We start from the raw sequence: 19,975 nt of genomic DNA, 5'->3' as shown, positions 1-19,975 counted from the left end.
ATCATGCTTCATGCCACGAACAAGCATTTCCAACCAAAACTCAGAACTGGGTTTATTTGCTCATTAAAGGGAAGGTATATGTTCGGTAATCACTCTTAAAATTAATGGCAATAAAAAGGTTTGGTTAGAAGCCTACAGCAGCTTTAGATAGTATAAAGAATTTTGAAAACAATAATTGCCCTTTTAAGTAATGTGGTTATGTAAAAAGATGCTGTGACTGGTACCCTACTCAATTCTTTCTTGGCAAAGAAATTTTTAAGCAGAATTATCTGCTTAACAGCTTTATGAAATTGGGCGTAGGGGGGTTTGAAAAGTTACCTGGATTTGACTCTCAAGCTGTGTTATGGTGAGCCTCAGTGTGGATACGATCAGCTGCTTGTTCCCATACACCGTGCCGTTCCATCGCAGCTTCTCCGAGCTGTTCAGGCTGAACTTGTGGGCAATGTACCTACGTCGGTCGCGGTCCTCAGCGTGCTGGGGTTTGTTCAAGGCCAGGTTGTTACTGCTGTACTGGTTCTTGTAGAGTTTGTAGTTGCCCTCCAAGCCCAGACGGAACATCTTATCTGGGTTCATGCTGCGAGTCGTTACGGTGGAGACGGTCACCTGTAATTGACATTAGAAGTGGAACTTTTAATTAGTTTTAACATCCCCCTCCCAAAAAAAAAAGCCAAATATAAATTCATATTTCTCACAGGCTCAATGTAAAATTGTGATGTTTCAAGACAAAGAGGGTTATGCATCAACGTTTGCTGTTTCGATTCAAAGTATGCGTGTTAAACGTAGAGTACACACGCCACAAGCACAAATTCCCTACTTACTCGTAAAATCAACTTGAAGCTCGGAAATCCCTGTTTCCATAGCACCAATTATTTGCTTACGGTAAGCAGAGCCATGAAATTGGGCCCAGGTCTGAACAAATCAATTTATTTGTGTTATGGTTCTTAGCGAAGTAAAAAGATACCAAAAATTGATTGGATACTGATGACAAATAGGGGCCTTCAAAGATTCCTAAGAGTGCATTCAGAATTGAAAAAACGAGGAAAGAAAAAGACAAACCTCCTTTTGAGTTTCCTCCTTCTTGATTTCCACTTTCTTAATCTGCCCCTTAGCGTTGATCACAAGACAAGAGTCCTCTTTCATGGTCTTGCTGGTAAGGGTTATGCCCCCAGGTGACGTCTTGGTGGCGTAGGTCAAGAACGGAGTGGTCTTGGGCGGAGGTGGTTTGTAGTTGGGGTTGCGGGATCGAGTCATGATGCCTATCTTGGCAGGCGTCTTGCCAGAGGAATCCTCCTTCTCCTCACTGTCTTTGGCTTCACTCTCCATGGCTTCAGGGTCCTTGTCTTGATCTGATTGCGAGGAGTTTGTTCCCGCTTTGGTTTCCTCACCGTCCGCCTCTTTGCTGCTGCTGTTTTCACCAGTATCCATAGGTGTGCCTTGGCCATCACCTTCTTGACTCAACTTAGGGGTTTCCGTTGCAGAGGTTACTGCGATTGTTTTGACTTGGGTGACCGATGTTGTCGTTGTTGTTACAGCGGTCTCCGTGGTGACAGCTGTGACCTTCACACTGCTATTGCTGCTTTCAGTGTCTGATGTCGTTGCGACTTCCATCGTCTCAGTCACCATTTTACTTTGTGTCACCGTCGTGGATGAGTGAGTGGTCTGCTCTGTGATGGATACAGGGACCTCAGACTGATCGACATGAATGTCCTGACTAATTTCCTCTGAGCTTTCCTGTTTAACTTCACCTTCTGATCTCACGCCACTTTGTTTTACAGTGTCAACATCAAGTTCCATCGGAGAACCTTCAGAGTCGTTCTTAACAGTCTCTTTAAGGTCATCAACTTTTTCTTGATCTGTCTTTGTCTCAGAAGAAGCCTGGGAACCTTCAGGCAGTTGTGTCTCTTCAGCCCGACTGTCAGCCTGAACCAAACAAGCCTCCTCCTCAAACGGTTTTGCTTCCCTTTCAATCTCTGCCTCCTCACCCAGTCTCTTCTCTTCCGCTTTCCTCCTGTCACTTTCCTCTTCAGTTATTTGCTCCTTTTCTTGTGCGATTAGATTTTCTTCTTCCTTTTTCCTCTTTGCCTCTTCTTCCTCCTCAATCTTCTTACGCTCTTCCTCCTCCTTGGCAGTCCTCGCTGTAAGGATTTCATCTGTAAAATAAAACAATAAGATCAGTTTGAATGATATCCGTTTGTGTATTTGTTTTTCATTTTTAACTGTTTATTTTTATATTTCTTGTAATGCGCAGTAGAGTATATTGATATAGATGTTGCATAATATGAATGTGCGTTTTTTTGTTTTTTTTATCTGCTTCAGGGGCGAGAGTCACAAAAATGACAAAAAAAGTATGAAAGTCAGATCCAAATCTTTAGGAGATTTTAAATGTTCAGGTCTGGAATTTTATCCTTCAACACAATGAAATGGCCTTGCCCTTTTCATTTTGCAAAAGGCACTTCCAAAGGACTTTTGAAGGACACAAAGGCCAAAGCCAGGGGCAACAGAGGTCATGGCCTCCGTGGCCTGAGTGTAATTCCAAGCCTGAATGTTGGCTTTCCAAGTTTATGAGGACCCTAGAGTTAAAGATTCCAATGAGCTTTGGAACAGTATCCTCAGTGTTAGAGAAGTATATCAAAGTGCTGGATTTCTTTACATCTGAAGAAAATAACAGCTACTTTTTTCGCCAGGCAGAAAAACAAAACCATCCGACTTCAGATGAATATTTGAATTTTTTTTACAACCCTCCTGCATTTTTCTTAAATATATAGCAGATCACTGCACATACTATACAAAAAGGATTCAGTGCTAACAATTTACTCTGGACCACAGGCTCGATCGAGGCCAGTGATTTTAGAATCAGGCCAGTAAACTTGTAATTTTTTACTTCAATAATAATACCACAATGGGTAATTAAAATCTTTAACTAAAACAACATGAGAATTTTTGGGAATGAACAATTCTGGTGCAGTGAAACTTTTGAGCTACAAGCCAAGTGAGAATATTGGTCTTTGACAAAGGTGTCCAATGCCTTTAACAAGTAAATGTGCAAACTGTTACTTTCTTTTGTTTTACATACCTGCAGCTCTCTGTAGCTCTGACCGCTGGTTTCCACGAGCGCTATTGGTCAGCACTGCAGTCTTATCCACATGATCTGTGATCTCTGGCAGGGACTCCTGAATGGCTCGACACAATGCCCCTTCCCATTCCAGGGGGTCAAGGGTGGATATGAGCTCTTCTATCTGGGGCTTGCTGCTGTAGTACCATATCTGGTCCTCACCCTCCCTGTGGAAAATAAACACCAACAATCATAAATATCATGGTCACTTTTATTTCATTTAAAAATGTGTTTCAGAATTTTCTAAGTTTCATTCAACTCGACATAACCATGCCAAAAATGTTGTCAATGGGGAAAACAGGCCGACAGGGCCTGGAATTTCATCTTTGAGAGGGCAAGGCTATTTTCATTTTTGATATCTTTAAGTCTTTTACAAAGGTAAAAAGCCAGAATGAATAATTCACCAAGTTAAAAATTCAAAGATTTTGAAACAGTCTAGATAGCTATTTAAAGATACAATTAGCTTACACAATAATACGTCGACAGAGATGCCAGTACTTCCTTCCGTGTCTGTCATATCCAAGTGGCTCATGACGAATCAACATTCCACTCTTCTCCACATCTGAGATACAATCATAGACGCCGTCTACACGGTGCTCCTTACAGACAGAGCACAGCCAGTCATCCTCGGGGACCTCAGTGAGAGGTGGGTCGACACACTCCAAGTGGTACACCGCGGTGCAGGTCTCGCAACAAAGAAGATCTCCGAGCTTGTGGCAGGCCCGGCAGTGATCATCGTATGTGATAGCGCCCTCGCTCAATATCTCCTCCCGCACCTTGTTGGAGGCGAGGAACTGATCGCAGAGAAACTGGAGCACTTTTAGTTTGTCGGTTGCCATGGCGAAAGGGTAGTTCTCAGCCTCAACATGAGGCAATACATGAAGGAACTCTTTGTCACTCTCGATGTAGCATCGGACCAACTCTGGCCAGGTCATGCCGTCAAGGAAAATCATCTGAATGTTGATACTGTCACGGACATCGTGGGGTCCGAATGTTGTACTGTTGCCATCTTCCTCCCTCATGAGGGCCCGAAGGAGGCAGATGTGCGATTCAGCGAGCAGAGTGCACTGTTCCTCACTGCTTAAAGCCGCACAGAAATCCTCAAATCGAAACGGGGACAGCCTTAGCTGCTGGTGAAAGTGTCTCAACACCTCGTACACAGCAAACGCGATCATCAGATCATTCCTGTCAATTGTCAGGTCATCGGCACTCTTGGGCAATTCCAGAGGGGTAATGTCCTTCTCTTCTAGCCAGGATGGAGAGGGTGGGAGGCTCAGTCTCAACTTGGAGCGCCTGCTCGGAGCACTGCTTGCCTCGCTGTATGAACTCTCCTCAGAGAATTCAGAAATGTTTCCCTCATCGTTGGACCCTGAACCTGAAGAACGCGACTCAAGGTCACTGTCTTCTTCCTCGAGCTCAAGCTCATCTGGACTGCTGTCCCCCTCTTCGTCTGAGCTGAGTTTGGGCTTTTTAGCATGTTTTTGTTTTCGCCTCCCTGATCCTTTCTCACCCTTTGTTGATGGCACTTTTGCAACCCGTTCACTAGAAATCACCTCCTACATCACACAAAAGAAATAAAAGAAACAAATAAGTATTTTAAGCTCCAAGAACAAAGAAACAATTGACCAATTTAAATTGAACGCTCAACTTATTTGTTTACTAATTTTTTTACAGCTTTCAAAAACAAATGTGGATAAAGGGTCATGCCGTGTCAAATCACCCAATGGGTTAAACCCTACCCTCTTCAAATTTGCTCAAATTTGGTTAATGGGGTAATCGTGGCTCAACAAGCTCAAATTTCAAATTTCAGCTCCATCCGATAAACGGTTTTCGCGCTACGGCATGCTCTTTCTTGTTGATTTCGGTCAAAATGCGCCTGACCTCTGACATTCAAACGACCGTAAATCGGTAACCTTTGTGTCAAATTGGTTGAAATTGGTGTCTTTGGAAAGGAAATTGTGTAAGCTTTCTAAATATGTCTTCTTCTTTTTTGTAGGAACACGTTTAGGTATGATAACCTTTTGACCTCTACTTTGACCTTGAATTTGACCTTGTGGATCACGTGACCCGGCAACGCACTTCGGTGAAAGTTTACCCTTATACGTTTTCTCCACAATATAGAAAAATTAGAAATACAATAGTTTTGACTTGCCTTCAGGCTCCACTCAAAGTTGCCCTACTTGCCTATTCCTATGCAAAGTACATGTACATATACATACCTGTTCATACGCATGTATATCAAGCAAGGCTATGGTCCCCAAGCAAAATCATGACATACATACGTATGGACATGGTATCAAATTTACATGTACTTTTACAAATGCACAGGAAAAGTGAAGTAGGACAACTTTGAGTGGAGCTTGAAAGCAAGCCAAAAATATTATATCTCTAAATTTTTGATATTGTGGAGAAAACATATAAGGGTAAATTTTCACTGAAGTTCGTTGTCGGGTCACATGATCCACAAGGTCAAATTCAAGGTCAAAGTAGAGGTCAAAAGGTTATCATACCTAAACATGTTCCTACAAAAGAAATAAAGACATATTTGGAAAGCTTACACAATTTCCTTTCCAAAGACACCAATTTCAACCAATTTCACCCAAAGGTTACCGATTTATGGTCAGTTGAATGTCAGAGGTCAGGGGCATTTTGACCGAAATCAACAAGAAAGAGCATGGCGTAGTGCGAAAACCGTTTATCGGATGGAGCTGAAATTTAAAATTTGAGCTTGTTGAGCCACGATTACCCCATAAACCAAATATGAGCAAATTTGAAGTGGGTAGGGTTTAAAATTGCCTTTTTGGGGGGTGATTTGACACGGAATGACCCTAAACCAGCTGTAATTTTCATCTGAAAAACAGAACATGACACAATATTTGACGCTTGAAAGCAAAACTGCATCAAGTTCAATGTTTTATGTCAGGTACTATATATTCTAGAACCTAAAACAGAATAAATCCAAACGATGCAGTATTGTCTAGAAAATATGGCAAACCTCATTTGTTTGATGGAATATATGCAGGTTATTAAAAGATGGCCTTGATATTGTTACAGATTCAACACTTTCACTTGCTTTGCCCCCACCCCCAAAAAAGTCAATAAATAAAACAAATCAATCAATCACTCAAGTCGAGGCAAGACAGCGGTATATCAAGCCTGCCCAGTCAAGATGGCCCAAAAAAAGTTTCTCATTTTAGTAAATAATACTTTTTCTGTTCAACATGTAGCTGAACAGTGGAGGTGGAATTCGGCGTCTTTAATTTCTGTAATTTCAATGTCCTTGTTAAGTTTTCATAATAAACAAAATAATTTCTAAGTCAAATTAGTGCCAAGATACTAAGTTTTCTTTTATAATATATATATGGGTTACTAATTTGTTTAATACAACCTTGACAATATTAAAGATATAATAAATACGTTTAAGTTGTTTACATGTTGTCGTTATTCACCAAGTCGAGCTTAAGTTAAAAAGTGGAGGTGAAATTTGCAATCATGCATCTAATTAAATTAGGGCCTACCTCCATAAAAAAATACAATTATCCTTGTTATAAATATAAGTTTTTATATCAAAACAAAATTTAGTTTTCTTGTTTAATATCTGGATTACTAATTTTTGAAAACAACCTTGCAAACAAATAATAAATACGTTAATTAAGTCGTCCAATTGCTGTCGTTATCAAGTCGTGCTAAAGTTAAAAAATTTAATCACAATATTAATAAAATATGCGTAAACGAATAAATCTGCAAATTCTGTTTTATGGATTGTAATGATCACCCTATCACCAGCATGTCCCTGGATATATTTACCTGAATTAACCTTTTGCTTTTTCTGGCTGCCTCCCTTGGCGTTCTAGGTGATTTGGTCACAGAACTTGCACCTCTTCCTCTCCCCCTCCCACGGCCACGCCCACGACCTCTACCCCTGCCAGAAGTTGAAGATGGGGAGGACATGTAACTTGAGGCCCTACTCATCGGGGTACTGCACCTCGAGCTGGAGGGACTTCCACCGGGGTCCTCTTGATCACTGTCCCCGTTGCTGGCTGCTCCACCACGGCCAATGTTTCTTCGTTTGGCGGCAGGCGATGGTGTTCTTCCCGCTCCTCGACCAACGACACCGCTCATAATGGATTTCGGTGGTCTCCCGCGCCCTCGTTTCATCATTTTGCTCTGATTTTTTGGCACCGAACAGAGCAACAGTATATTACCCGTGCGTTGAGATGGTTTCAGGGTCTGGATGCTTTACGGAGTGGCGGTATTTTGGAGTTTATAATCCCGCTTGCATGTTAAATCTACGGTCATCCGCCATTTTCCAAAGATTGACCACGTGACCTCATTTTCTTCTATTCTTTTACACAGCATCCCGCACTATTTTTTAATGCAAGCAGCATGCATTCTTGTTTTTAATAACTCTTTCGAAAGTTCGCTCACTAAACAGCCTAGAAGAGTTTTCTGCCAGCCGCGAAAAACCACAAAAAGTGTAAAACAATCGCATAAGACGTATATTTTACATGAAAATATGCACCATACTATGATTGGTTGAAAAAAAAATATCCGGGCCGATTATAAAAAACAAAAACAACCCACTAGAAATAACCATTCTATATTCATTTTTGCATAAAACAAATAAGAAATCTATCCCGACAATATCGTTTCCTCTTCCTTTAGTTTGTGTCGGGTCTTGTAAGGAAATGCCGTATTGAAGCAAAACGTTAGAAAACACAAAATAAAAACAGCAACATAGCCTAGGAAATGTCGTCCAATCAAAAGCGAGGTTAGAAACAGCCGATTGCCTCGTATGTCAGAGTGTGGATAATTTTCTACGCATTACATGCTTGTTTTGTGTGTAGGAAACAGTTACGCGCGGTGCACACTAACACATGGGTTGGGGTTTTGTACACATACAGGACATGTGTACTTCCTTTCCGTACTTCTCTGCCATACTCGGGCCGTGTTGTAACTCAATCGCTTCTCGAAACGATGTTCCATATTTAGTTGTAGAACAATGAATGGACCAGCAATGTACAAAGTTGAGCCATATTACGACTTTGATAAAACTCCAGTTGAGCTTCCTACGTGCATGTTTAAGATGGAAAGTTATCACGGTGACAAAACAGGCGAAAATGAGGTAAGCCCCCTCGCCTCGAATACCCCTCGCCTCTCTGTCTGTCTCTGTGGTGCGATTGCTGACGAAACACCTTGAAATGCATGCTACATTCCGCCGGCCGGCCGCCTCTATACACGGCGACTGGGCGGGCAGGCACATAGTATAGAATTAGACCGGCTGGACGGTGTTCAGACAACTTCACGTTTATTCAAACATGACTTAGATTTTAGACCTTGATTAGTTCTTTGTTTTCCCCTATTTGTTACCGACCTTCATTAAGCAAACTTCAATGTTCAAACTGTTGCTTGTGCATGGGATATGTTCAGAGATTTACTTCATTTTCATTTGGCTTTGCTTTTTCGTTTCTTTATTTTTAGTAATTTTCAAACTGAAAGTGAAAATTGAGTTTGGTTTGTCGTTTTTTTTCTCTCTTTCTGTGCAAAATAGAACCTAGGTCTACCTAAAATTTCAAAAATGTTATCCAGTGAGAGAAAGGAAATGCCCCCCTCCCCCCCCCCCCCCCCATGGCTATCATTTAGTCGTTAATAATATTTTAACATTAATTAGTTATTTAACCTTATTAATGACTGAATAAATCTAATTCTAATCTGGGGTAATTAAATGCAAAACATTGTGTGACCTTTCAAACAATCAGTGATTAAAGTAAACTTGACATACACTTTGTACTCCCATTCTTTCCGCTACATATTAGCGGAACCATGGAGGAATAAATTAGTTTTATTCCTCCATGGCGGAACGGACCTCGTTTATTTGTTTTATAGTTCAATATGTAGAAGTATACTAATGGGATTATGGTTACATTTGTGGACATGATCATATTTTTTAATTCACACCGAGACCACAAATCTTAAGAATATATGAGTTTTGTTTATTTATAAGTGTTTTTCTTGTGGGGTTTTTTCATCAAGGTCACAGAGGATCCGAAGCTTGTTGAGCTGGAACGACGCCAAGAGCATATTCTACAAGAGCTGAGATCTCTCGAGGGTGAAGTCTCATCTCTTGCCATCAAGCTCAAACCAGCAGCACGTGCAGTTACACAACAATGCACAAATTTGGTAAATAAAACAACACTTGAATTCAGAAGAGTTCTCCACACACACACACCCTCACAATCACATCAATAACAAGAAAAACAAAATTATAACAATAACAACAAACAAACACCATCTCCCAGGGAAAGGTAACTCCTCACAGTGAAAAACAATGAAGATTATATATTCATTGAAGTTATGACTTATGTATGTACTTTTGAAGAACAAAATAATGATAAGGAACCAGAGAATATCACGCTAAAATGCTCAACATTTTCATATTGACTTGTTAGGTGATCATGACCCTCCTCTTGGCAGCCCCTGCTGACATTGGTATTTTTTATGAACCAGTTTTTATTTTAAAATACCTTTTTTTGATACTAATTTGATAGTTTTTGAAATGTTTATCTCAACTAAAATTCTGAGATCCCTCCATATTTCATTTCCAGATTTGTAGTTGTTACATTGGAAATTCAGTCTGTGTGAACTGTATCGTTCGCAAAGTTCCTAATCAAGATTTCAGGAATTCATGGATAACCCTCCAATTTATACACAAAAGTTGACATTTAACATCATAAAAAATTCTGTGTTACTTTTAGGGAGGGATAATCCACGATATCGTTGTCTACGCCAACCCAGCCCAGCCACCGCATTCACTGAGCGTACTCTTTGAAATGCTTAGAGAACGCTACAGGTGTCGATCTTCAGTGCATGTGCATTCATCTGTAAACTCGCTACCGGACAAGCTGTGGGGTTGCCTTGGAAATGGAGTTAAACAGTTGGACAGATCCGAAGCTCAAATATCACTCACGTTGATATGGAAAGATGGTAATTTTAATCTTGTTTTATTATTATTTTCTTTTTGGGGGATTAACGGTTTTAGAGTGTGTGTGTTTAAAAAACTGCTCTACAAAGATGTGCATGCAAAAACTTCGTAAAAGTTGTTCCTTCCCAACTAGTTAACAAAATGTGCAAGGTGCAGGTCTGGAATTTCATCTTTGAAAGGGAAAGGTCATGTTAATTTTGCAAACAGCACTTTCATTTGAAAGTTTTAAAGTCACTGGGGAACTTTCCAAGGAGCACCAAGGCCAAGACCAGGGGCAATTCCAGGCCTGAAGATGGATATAAAAAATTGTGCATTTAGATAACATTATCTTCCTCTTTATTTTGTAGTGTCCCATGGTCCTATCATGATGGTAGCTGCACCTTCCCAATCGCCCATCCATGGGGAGGCAAACATTGCCCGCTATGTCACCCGACTCCTCAACCCAGGTTTCGATACAACAGACATTGCCCTGGCGTCATCAGTCGACCAGTGGTTGGATCTAGCAACGGGGGCTCTGCTAAATGGTAGCTCCAAGGAGAAAGCCGCAGCCGTTCGCTCGATGAATTCACGCCTCGGAAAGAGGGACTGGCTGGTCGGGTCGTCAGTATCCGTCGCAGACGCTGTCTGTTGGAGTGCTGTACAAAGTGCAGGACAGGTGGCAGGGGCACCGGCTAATGTACAGAAGTGGTTAAAAGCATGTGCTACTCAGGATTTATTCAAAATGGCAGCTTGCTGTTGTTAATAATGAATACCTTTGTAGTACCAATACGTATAGGCCACTTAAGATACTATTACTTGTTTCTCTCAATGTCAAATCTTGAAAAAAAAATGTATAAAACAGTACAGCTGCAGGCTATAGTGTTACTGGCCTGGACTTACACGCAGGTGCAGGGAGTCCATGGCCTGTGTTGACAGTTGACACTGGTCTTGGCCTTGGTGCCCTTCAAAAGTTTACAAATGACTTAACGATTTTCCAATGGAAGTGCCCTTTGCAAAATGAAAATGGCCTTGCCCTTTCAACATATTCAAAATGAAATTCTGGGCCTGATGTTGAAGTGCATTATTTTGTTGTTTGTGCATAAAATGTTGTTTTAATCAATGCCACTTGTTTGATACATTTTGAATGCTCATTTTTGTTTTAAGTTGCTTTATTTTTAAAGGTTGAGTTAGTCATGGTAGGCTTGAAAAAAAACCAAATCGTTTGCAATTTAAAAAAAGATAATTCCTGTTATTGAATTTTTAAGACAAACATTGTATGTGTATTAAAGGCAGTGGACACTATTGGTAATCACTCAAAACAATTATTAGCATAAAACCTTTCTTGATTACGAGTAATGGGGAGAGGTTGATAGTATAAAACGTTGTGAGAAACAGCTCCCTCTGAAGTGACGTAGTTTTCAAGAAACAAGTAACTTTCCACAAATTTGATTTCAAGACCTCAGATTTAGAATTTGAGGTCTCGAAATCAAGCATCTGCAAGCACACAACTTCGTGTGACCATGGTGCGACGAGGGTATTTTTTATTTCATTAATATCTCGCAACTTCGACGACCGATTGAGCTCAAATTTTCACAGGTTTGTTATTTTATGCATATGTTAAGATACAACAAATGTGAAGACAAGTCTTTGGCAGTTACCAATAGTCTCCAGTGTCTTTAAGACAGTAATTGACATTATAAGTGGTAGCAATATGATAAAGTTTTCAATGACTGATTAAATGGAATGTTGTTGTAGAGAAACATATGTTAATAAATTAAATATAGTAAAACTTACTACATTTCGTTTGTCATTGAATCTTTTCCCAACAAGGAAGGGAAATTCCGTTTGTCTATAAATAACTTAAATGTTTAATGTAGGAAGTTCCCCACTCGATAATTTTCACTTTTGTTTGTTTTAGTGTTTTTGTTTACAATATTCACAGAGTTCTTTAAAATACAACATTGTACAATAAGCATGAAGACAGGAATCTGATAATATCATATGAGGAATTGTCGAGGATAGCACAAAACAACTAGAAAAGGCTCATTTCCATTGCGGTCCTCATAATAAATTGGTTCAACCAACTTCTGTGACCCAGCAATACGTAAGCGCTACAGTGCGCCCTCTTACGGCATGATTTAACCAACTTGGCTGCAGTTGGTTAAATCATGCCGTAGGAGGGCGCGCTGGAGCGAGCAAAGATGGCGCCATCCCAGAAGAACATTTATTTTGGTTTATCCTATCCTTTTTGTGAAGCATTTACAACCCGTGTATCACATTGAAAGGTTGCAGTTTTTATGAGAAACTGATTGAATCAGTTTCCTTTTATAAAAAAAAAAAGAAGCCTTACCATAAAATCAATACACAAATAGTACAATTTTTCTGTAATGAGGTGTTTCAACAGCGTCGTCTGCTCGGCATTTGTGGTTTGTTTATTTTGGTTACAAACCAGTTTTTGTCACCAAACAATAAACAATGAACAAACTTTGCCAGCTGAATTGAAGGAACAAATTGCTTTGGTTGGTAAGTATGAGGTTAAGTATTTACATTTTTCAAACCAACCACTTGACACATTTAATTAATGATTTATATATTAAAAATATTGTTAAATTTTAAAACTTTACTTTATTGTAACTAAACCTATTCTGAAACAAATTCTGCGTTCATTTTTCTTGCACGTCAAGGTAAAGAAGACATGAATGCAGATTGCTGTAGTGTAACTCCAACTGATATTCAATTGACAAGATCTACTATCAAAAAGGGCTTTCACAGGTAATTCATGGCATAGTAATTTTAGTTAATAGTTTGTTTACAACAATTCCTATCTTATTCTTAAGCATATCATGATCTTGTATTTTATTATTTAAATCACTATCAGTATCATATCACTTTTTATTTTACTTTTTAATCTAAGTTCTTTCAATTCTCAGGATTGATCTTGTTGTTTAATTTATTCTGTTTTTGTATCGGGCCTTAATTGGGCCATATTTAAGCCACTTATGGCAGCTCTAGCCTAGGGCTAAATCTACTCCTAGAACTATGAGGTTCATTTGGCTATGATCTTCACGAACAGAAACGATAGCCGAACGAACCTCATAGTTCTAGCCTAGGCTAAATCAACCTCTGAATTATCTGGCAAGAAAATCAAATACAGTAACCGAGTATGGGAATATACAGAAATATTCTCAATCTGTTTTCGCATAAATTTTTACCATAGGTCCTTTTGTTGGTTGGTAAACATTTAACAACAGCTAATTTTATATGAAAAGAAAACTCATCTCACTACAACAATATTTTTTCCCTTCTTCTAGGGACGTCCAAACCTCATTGCGAGTGCTTCTTGACCCCAGACACAGATGCACAACATGTCGGCTTCTGATTATAGAGAGTCTACCCAAGGGTCTGTTTGTTGATCTGTACCAGGCAGAAGCTTCTGCCCTGTTTGGCGGTCCTCAGGTACACAATCTCACTCCGACAGAAACAATAGACTAGTTTGCAGGGCCCAATTTCAAGCTGCTTAAGCAAAAAATTCTGCTTAGGCAAAATATTCCATGCTTGGTATAATCAGAATACCGGCCAAGACTCCACTCAATTGTTATGCTAAGTAAACAATATAGCTCAATACTAGTCACAAGCAATGTATATGGCATGACATTTTGGCCAGTAACCTGTGTAAAATTAGCAAGCTATTTCCGTGCTTAACCAAATTTTTTGCTTAAGCAGCTCTATGAAATGGCCCCTGGTAGTGCCCTAATAATCAGGCCTGGAGTTCAATGGGGGCCCTGACATTACGTTGCCCCTGGTTTCCATTGCCCTAATCTTTTTTGCCATTTTTACAGTTAAGAATCTTCAATGGAAGGACCCTTTGCAAAATGAACATGGCCTTGCCCTTTCGACATCTTCAAAAATTAAGGTTCAAGGCCATTCTCCTAAATTTGTTACTTATGGTTATGCAAAGAACTACATATAGATAAGTAAGGTAAGAAGAAGTCACTAACATACATCACAGAGATTCTCTCTTGTAAGATGTATTAATTTTTCATTTAATTTTCATTTCAAGACATTTATTTCCATTCTAACAGAGAATCAAAATAACAGTAACGGACAAAACCATAGTCATGGGGCTGGTTCCAAATGGTCAACCACAGTATAGGCAATCAATGGTTGACCAGCCTGGGTTTGAGTCAAATTAGTAAACCTTTTGTTAACCATGGATCACACCTGAACTTTCTTCTAGATGTTCTGTCTCAGAGCTGTCCCTAACCTATCAAACCACTTACTGAAACTCACCACAGAAATGTGGTGGACCTAAAGCAAAACCATATGTAGTGGATTATGTAGGATTTATGTTAGTTTGGGTTTAATTAAAATATCAACATATTATCCGATTTCTCTGTAGATTTTGGCATTTGAGGACATTGACCTTGAGAAACCAGCCTACCTCTCCAGAGCACACACCATCCTTGTGTATCCTCCTAAAGTATCCTATATAACACCTTCAAGTCCATCCCATCTACACAACGACAATGATATGGTAAATTTCACTAGTGAGATAACGGTCCATCTAAGGTACCACAGGCCATCAGACCAACCAGAAAACCAATCTGCCACAGTGACTTTGCAGGCTCCATATCTCTTAATGCGTTGCAGAGGTAAAATGCTTTCTTTTCAATTTGATTACAAAATGTTTTAGCCTTCCCTCATGAATTTTGTTTGTAAAAGCTCAGTATTAATTACAAGTAAACCCCATTTATTCATGCAGTTCAATTCATGTACATGCATGACAAGTGCATGTAAGTATTCTAGCATGGCTGCGATAAAATAGTGTCGATATCTGAGCAGGGTCTGATAAACATTCCAAGGATTTATCTTCAACAATTTAAAATCCGATCTTACAGAAGTACCAAGCGGGAGATCTTCTACAGCTACAGACAAGACTGGTGGCAAGACTACAGTACAGCTCTACAAAGCTCCTTGTGATGGAACAAACAAGACACTCTGCAACTGGCAACTTCTACCTCTGAATAACAGGGTGAGTGCATGTTTTCTTGGTGAACAAAATTAATAATTTCAAATGCCACAAAACTGCCAATGCCTCATGATTTTGAATTTTTGAGACTTTGGAACCACCTGTTAAAAAAACACTATATAGTTGGCTCAATACTACACAAAAGGTCACTAACTGCAGTTTCACATCCGCAATCATCATTGAAGGTCATTAAAAGAAAAAGCACATTTTATTATACACCACTTGAAAAAATCAAAATCAACAGATAAATACTTAACTTATACATTCAATTTTTCCATACAATAATACTTTGAAGACCATTTTTGATCAATAAACTCGATTTACCAGGAGCCCAAAAATGTATTTTAAAAAATGTCTGAGATCCATACAAATGGCACTAATGATTATTGTGACAGGCACCTTTGCATAGCATGTAAAAATTCAAATTAGTGTAAATGGTTTTGTGCTTAGAGGGATGAAATGTGGTTCATAAAAGCACATTCTTATAATAAAAAAAATAGAGACAACTTCAAATTTCGTTTTTTTTTTCTTCTACAGGAGAGCAAGGAGCTCTACTTTGATGTTGCAGTGGGGCAGACGAGTCACACATTTGTTGTCATCACAGTTACTATACTAGCCACTGTACTAGGCACAGTCAGTCTACTCTTTGTCATGAGCCGAAGTACTGAAAAGAGCAAGCCAGACTGAGCAAGCAGTGTGTGGTGGTGTACTCGATCGACAATACCACCATCTTTCTCCCTTATAACAGTGGTTCACTCTGGCACCATGCCAGTAAAAACACGTGAGGACCATTCCAAATTCATTTTAAGTGGTCTTTCTGGCAAATTCAATGTTGAAAAGCATTCCTTTTGCATTTGAAATAAGGACTAGTGAAAACGCTGGTGGACTAGTGACAAATTGGCCAATCACTAAAAAAATGTTTGGGGTAAACCCGAAAACAGATAAAACAACGTATTGGATCAAACCGTGATAAATGTGGTTAATATTCCAAGAGTAAACCATTTTGAACCCTGGCTCATTAATTGACTCCCATAAATGGCCGACCGTGTTAGTCGACGAGGTAAAAAAAAAACCATGCTATTTCGAGGCATATTTGTGTTGATCATTGTATTCTACTTTTACAGCATCTTACTACCCATATGCATTTTATAACAATTGGTTACAGAATGCTTTTCAAAGACCAACTCGACCGATCCGGGGCATTGTGTTCCTTTAAGTACATATTGGATGATCAGTTGGCCAGCGCCAAGGTTATGGAAATAGTTAATGGCCTGACTTGTCGACCCTAGGAGTCTTTCTCGAAGGCTAAATGACAACACAACAAACATGAACAAGTAATTCATGTTTGTTGTGTTGTCATTTAGCCTTTGATTAGTTTCCTGTTCATGTTTGTTATAGTTTTTTTTTTAAATGGGTAAAACAATTTTGTTGAGGTTGAAAGACCCAAACTTGATGTTTTTAAAAAGCGCGTATAATGGGGGTTTTTTTTACTTTTTTTTTTTTTTTTTTTTGGTGCGACTCCAAAAATCGCTTGAGCTTAACTTTCACAGACGTATTATTTCACGTGTATGTTGGGTTGGGTCACACTAGACACTGCACACCAGTAGTAAACGAAAACTTAAATCTTTCAGAACCTTTCTTCATAGAAGCGTAACATGTTTATTATTATTATGATCTATCTGTGCTTCATTAAAAGAAAAGAAATCACAAAATAAACAAAAGTATATTTGTCAGTCTATTCAATGTTAAAGTTTTAACAGCAATTTAAATTAGACCATTGTAACCACTGACTCTACTTGACATTGCAACTTCTTATTGTTTCCCTTAAATAAAAGTCCCATCCCATTGTGTTGGACACACACAAAAGTATTATTTCTTTCTTTTTTCGTATTGAAACACAATCAATTAGCAAAATCCAGAATTTTAATGGGTCCTTTGATGAACTAGAAAAATTAAATTGGCGAGGTAACTTTGAGTGCATCCTCAAGAAGGAAGTTCTTGAGCTCAATGAATGCAGGTCTTGAACTTTGTTCTTGAAAGGGCACAGCAATTTTCCTTTGGTAGGGTAAGGGGCACTTCAATGAGGAAAAACTTAATTGGAACTTTGCAGGAGGCACCAGGGCAAAAGAACAGGGCACCACGCCAACAAGCCATTTGCATGTTTACTACAATGATGCGCTTGAGCACAAGTTACCACTTCAATTTAAATCCTCAGACTACATGTATTTAGTCTCTATGTGTCACATGATTCAGGGCAAGCTTTTAGTTAGGACTTTGCGTTAGAGATGGTGAACACCCGTACACAATTCTGAATGAATGTGGATGGCACACAGGGTTTGCTCATCTGGAGGGTGCTATGCCAAGGTTTGCCCTGAATCATTTGAAATAGCAACTGTCTCTATTGTCTATGGAATTCAAATGTAAGCCGTAACTTATGACTGAAAAGTCATTGTACAAGACATAAGTCAAATCTAAATCGCAGATGGCTTAGTGTTGTGGGTACTGTGGGTTATCATGAGGCCCTGCATCAACAAGAGTCCTATCTATCATCCAAGGAAGAGGTGTCAGAAGTGTCTCCTGCATGAGTCTAGCAAGCTCATCTTTGTCAATATTAGCAAGGAGTTGTTCCCCGAGTTGCTCCCCGAGGTGACCCCTTTCATGTTCCTCAAACTCATCTATCCCGTCAAAACTCTCGCTGCAAATCTGGCAGATGTAAAGAGACTTGAGCATCTCTAAATGACCCTGACAATGTCCGTCCAAGGTAGCCTGGTCCTCGAATCTTTCATGGCAAGTGTCGCATTCAAAACTGGCTTCTTTGGCATGTAGGGCTTGATGGTTTTTAAGATTCACCTTCTGGGTGAAACGCTTACCGCATGTATCACACAGAAAAGGTTTTTCGTCCGCGTGGACTTTTCGGTGCGTTTTGACGGCGCTCTTTTGGGAAAAGGTCTTGTTGCAGATCTCACAGGTGAACGGTTTTTCTTTGGTGTGGACTCGGCTGTGTGCGAGAAGCTTGCTCTTGCTGACAAAGGCCTTTGGGCAAGAGTCACAGCCGAAAGGCTTGACGTTGTCGTGAATCTTCTGGTGGCCACGGAAACGGTCAACTGTCTTAAAAGATTTCCCGCAGTCTTTGCATAAGAAGGGATTCCTATGGACTCTTTGATGTTTCTGCATGTTGGTTTGATTACGGAAGCCAGCACCACACGTATGACATTTGAAGGGCGTTTCGTTAGTGTGTTGCAAATGATGAGTCTTCAAATTGCCGATCTGGGAAAAGGCCTTTCCACACCAATGGCAGAGAAACGGCTTCTCCCGAGTGTGAGTTCGCAAGTGTTGCTGTAGGCCACATTTTAGTGAAAACTCCTTGGAACACACATCACAGACAAACTGTTTCTCTTTCGTTGCAGACATTTTGGGTGGTTTCTGGTATCACCAGTTTATTCTGATTAAGTGAAGAGTTTCACTTTTAACAACAGGTTGATCTCTTATCCTACCTCCTTTAGTCAAAACTTTTCAGTCGGGTTTCTTTGTTCATTGTTGACACAGGTTGACATTACATCAAATAAATTTCTTATAAACTTAAGGGTTGATGGATACAAACTCATTGTCAATCAATTGTGAAGCAAGACATTGGTTTTATAGCTTTCTAGTTATCTAGCAGCCACAAATTGCAGACAAATCCATAATGAAATCAAAAGAGGTTCATGGATTTCACTTTAGACTGCTGCAGCTACTCCATCAAGAAGAAAGCCTGCAGGATAGTGGGAAAGAACATTTTAAAACAAATTTAAATAACTTTTTTTTGTGTTAAATCCATTGGACCCTTTTGGTTCAGAAAAAAAAAAAAGTTCACAGATTTACAAATAACTTACAGGGTTTACAGAAGGCAATGGTGAAAGGCCTGCTCTGCAGTGTGCACAGTTGAAGGTATTTGCATGACACCCGCCCTCTATTGCTCAATCCTTCTTACCCACATCATAATGGACTGTTCCAAACACGTTTTTTTTTAACCAAGATGGCGTCTGACCGCTTTCCATGTTAGTTAAGTTTTTTTCTTGTTAAAAATTCACACTTTTCCTGAAGTTTTTCCATTACATTTCAGTTTATATTATAAAGCACACATATAGTTCTAATTACATCTTTGGTTTATTTGCTGTTTTTTAGGTATTTGAAACTTGTTGTCGACGTGTTGTCGGCGCTCTGGACTTGTTGTCGGCGTTTTCGGCTTGTTGTCGGCTTTTATTTAGTAGGACCGTAAACATTCCATGGAGAGGACCATATCCTGCCAACATTTTTCATAATGATACGTAAACATTTCCAAGATGATCAATTGCATGTAGTGTGTCGAACAATGTGGTTTGGCCATATTTATGGAGCTGCTTATGCATTTATTTATTTATGCACTGCTGTGTGCAAATCCTATCAGTGGGAGATATCCCATCAATGTCATCTTGATGTATTGTCATTCTGCATACGTGCATGATGTGTGTTCTGTCACACTGTCAGTGTCACAACTTTGATTTTCATATTTGACTTGGCTTGGGAACGAGTTATGCCATTTTTATCTCCAAGAAAATAAAACATATTAAATACATGATATTAACAAAATCTTATCTGATACATTACTAACGGAATACAACTCGTAACTCACCTAATCGTTCGGCCCAAAAGGTAGTTTTCTGCAGCTCTGCTCACACAACTTTGGAACAACATCGATCATTACAAACATTTGAAACAGCGCCCTCAAGCGGCAGCTGTACTATGTAAATAAATAAGGGGGCGTGGGGGAAAAGGTTTGTTAGGGGTGGTATACAGAAAGTCGTGTCTACATAAAAAAAGATATGCAAACTACTTATAAACCACATCTTAGGGG

General features: G+C 39.4%; 4 protein-coding genes across 4 annotated transcripts in view; 2 read left to right on the top strand and 2 right to left on the bottom strand.

Annotated features, from left to right (window-relative positions):
* LOC139943724 (nucleosome-remodeling factor subunit BPTF-like) overlaps positions 1–7,844 on the bottom strand; it is a 29,764-nt gene extending 21,920 nt beyond the window's left edge. Inside the window, exons 1-5 of the mRNA XM_071940476.1 lie at positions 6,920–7,844; positions 3,581–4,668; positions 3,074–3,279; positions 1,057–2,150; positions 319–603 (exon numbers count right to left, since the gene is read on the bottom strand). Of these exons, the coding sequence (XP_071796577.1) occupies positions 319–603; positions 1,057–2,150; positions 3,074–3,279; positions 3,581–4,668; positions 6,920–7,273 (3,027 nt within the window). The 5' untranslated portion in view covers positions 7,274–7,844. The remainder of the gene's footprint in view (positions 1–318; positions 604–1,056; positions 2,151–3,073; positions 3,280–3,580; positions 4,669–6,919) is intronic.
* Positions 7,845–7,961: 117 nt separating this feature from the next.
* Positions 7,962–11,864, top strand: LOC139943979 (aminoacyl tRNA synthase complex-interacting multifunctional protein 2-like). Its single transcript, XM_071940903.1, has 4 exons — positions 7,962–8,237; positions 9,146–9,292; positions 9,868–10,096; positions 10,442–11,864. The coding sequence occupies exons 1-4, from the start codon at positions 8,115–8,117 to the stop codon at positions 10,834–10,836; spliced, it is 894 nt and encodes a 297-aa protein (XP_071797004.1). The 5' UTR covers positions 7,962–8,114; the 3' UTR covers positions 10,837–11,864.
* A 417-nt stretch (positions 11,865–12,281) lies between these two features.
* LOC139944467 (phosphatidylinositol-glycan biosynthesis class X protein-like) lies at positions 12,282–15,793 on the top strand. The gene is made up of 6 exons (XM_071941489.1): positions 12,282–12,596; positions 12,758–12,845; positions 13,385–13,529; positions 14,473–14,725; positions 14,972–15,105; positions 15,640–15,793. The coding sequence occupies exons 1-6, from the start codon at positions 12,461–12,463 to the stop codon at positions 15,787–15,789; spliced, it is 906 nt and encodes a 301-aa protein (XP_071797590.1). The 5' UTR covers positions 12,282–12,460; the 3' UTR covers positions 15,790–15,793.
* A 1,796-nt stretch (positions 15,794–17,589) lies between these two features.
* LOC139944466 (uncharacterized) lies at positions 17,590–19,914 on the bottom strand. The gene is made up of 2 exons (XM_071941488.1): positions 19,754–19,914; positions 17,590–18,853 (listed from the first exon to the last, which is right to left on the bottom strand). Exon 2 carries the CDS (start codon positions 18,511–18,513, stop codon positions 17,590–17,592), a length of 924 nt encoding a protein of 307 aa, XP_071797589.1. The 5' UTR covers positions 18,514–18,853; positions 19,754–19,914.
* Positions 19,915–19,975: the final 61 nt, after the last annotated feature.

Source organism: Asterias amurensis, chromosome 11 (assembly GCF_032118995.1).
Source record: "Asterias amurensis chromosome 11, ASM3211899v1".
NCBI classification, from domain to species: domain Eukaryota; kingdom Metazoa; phylum Echinodermata; class Asteroidea; order Forcipulatida; family Asteriidae; genus Asterias; species Asterias amurensis.
Note: the sequence above shows the minus strand (reverse complement) of the source record. Positions and strands in the feature narration are given on the sequence as shown.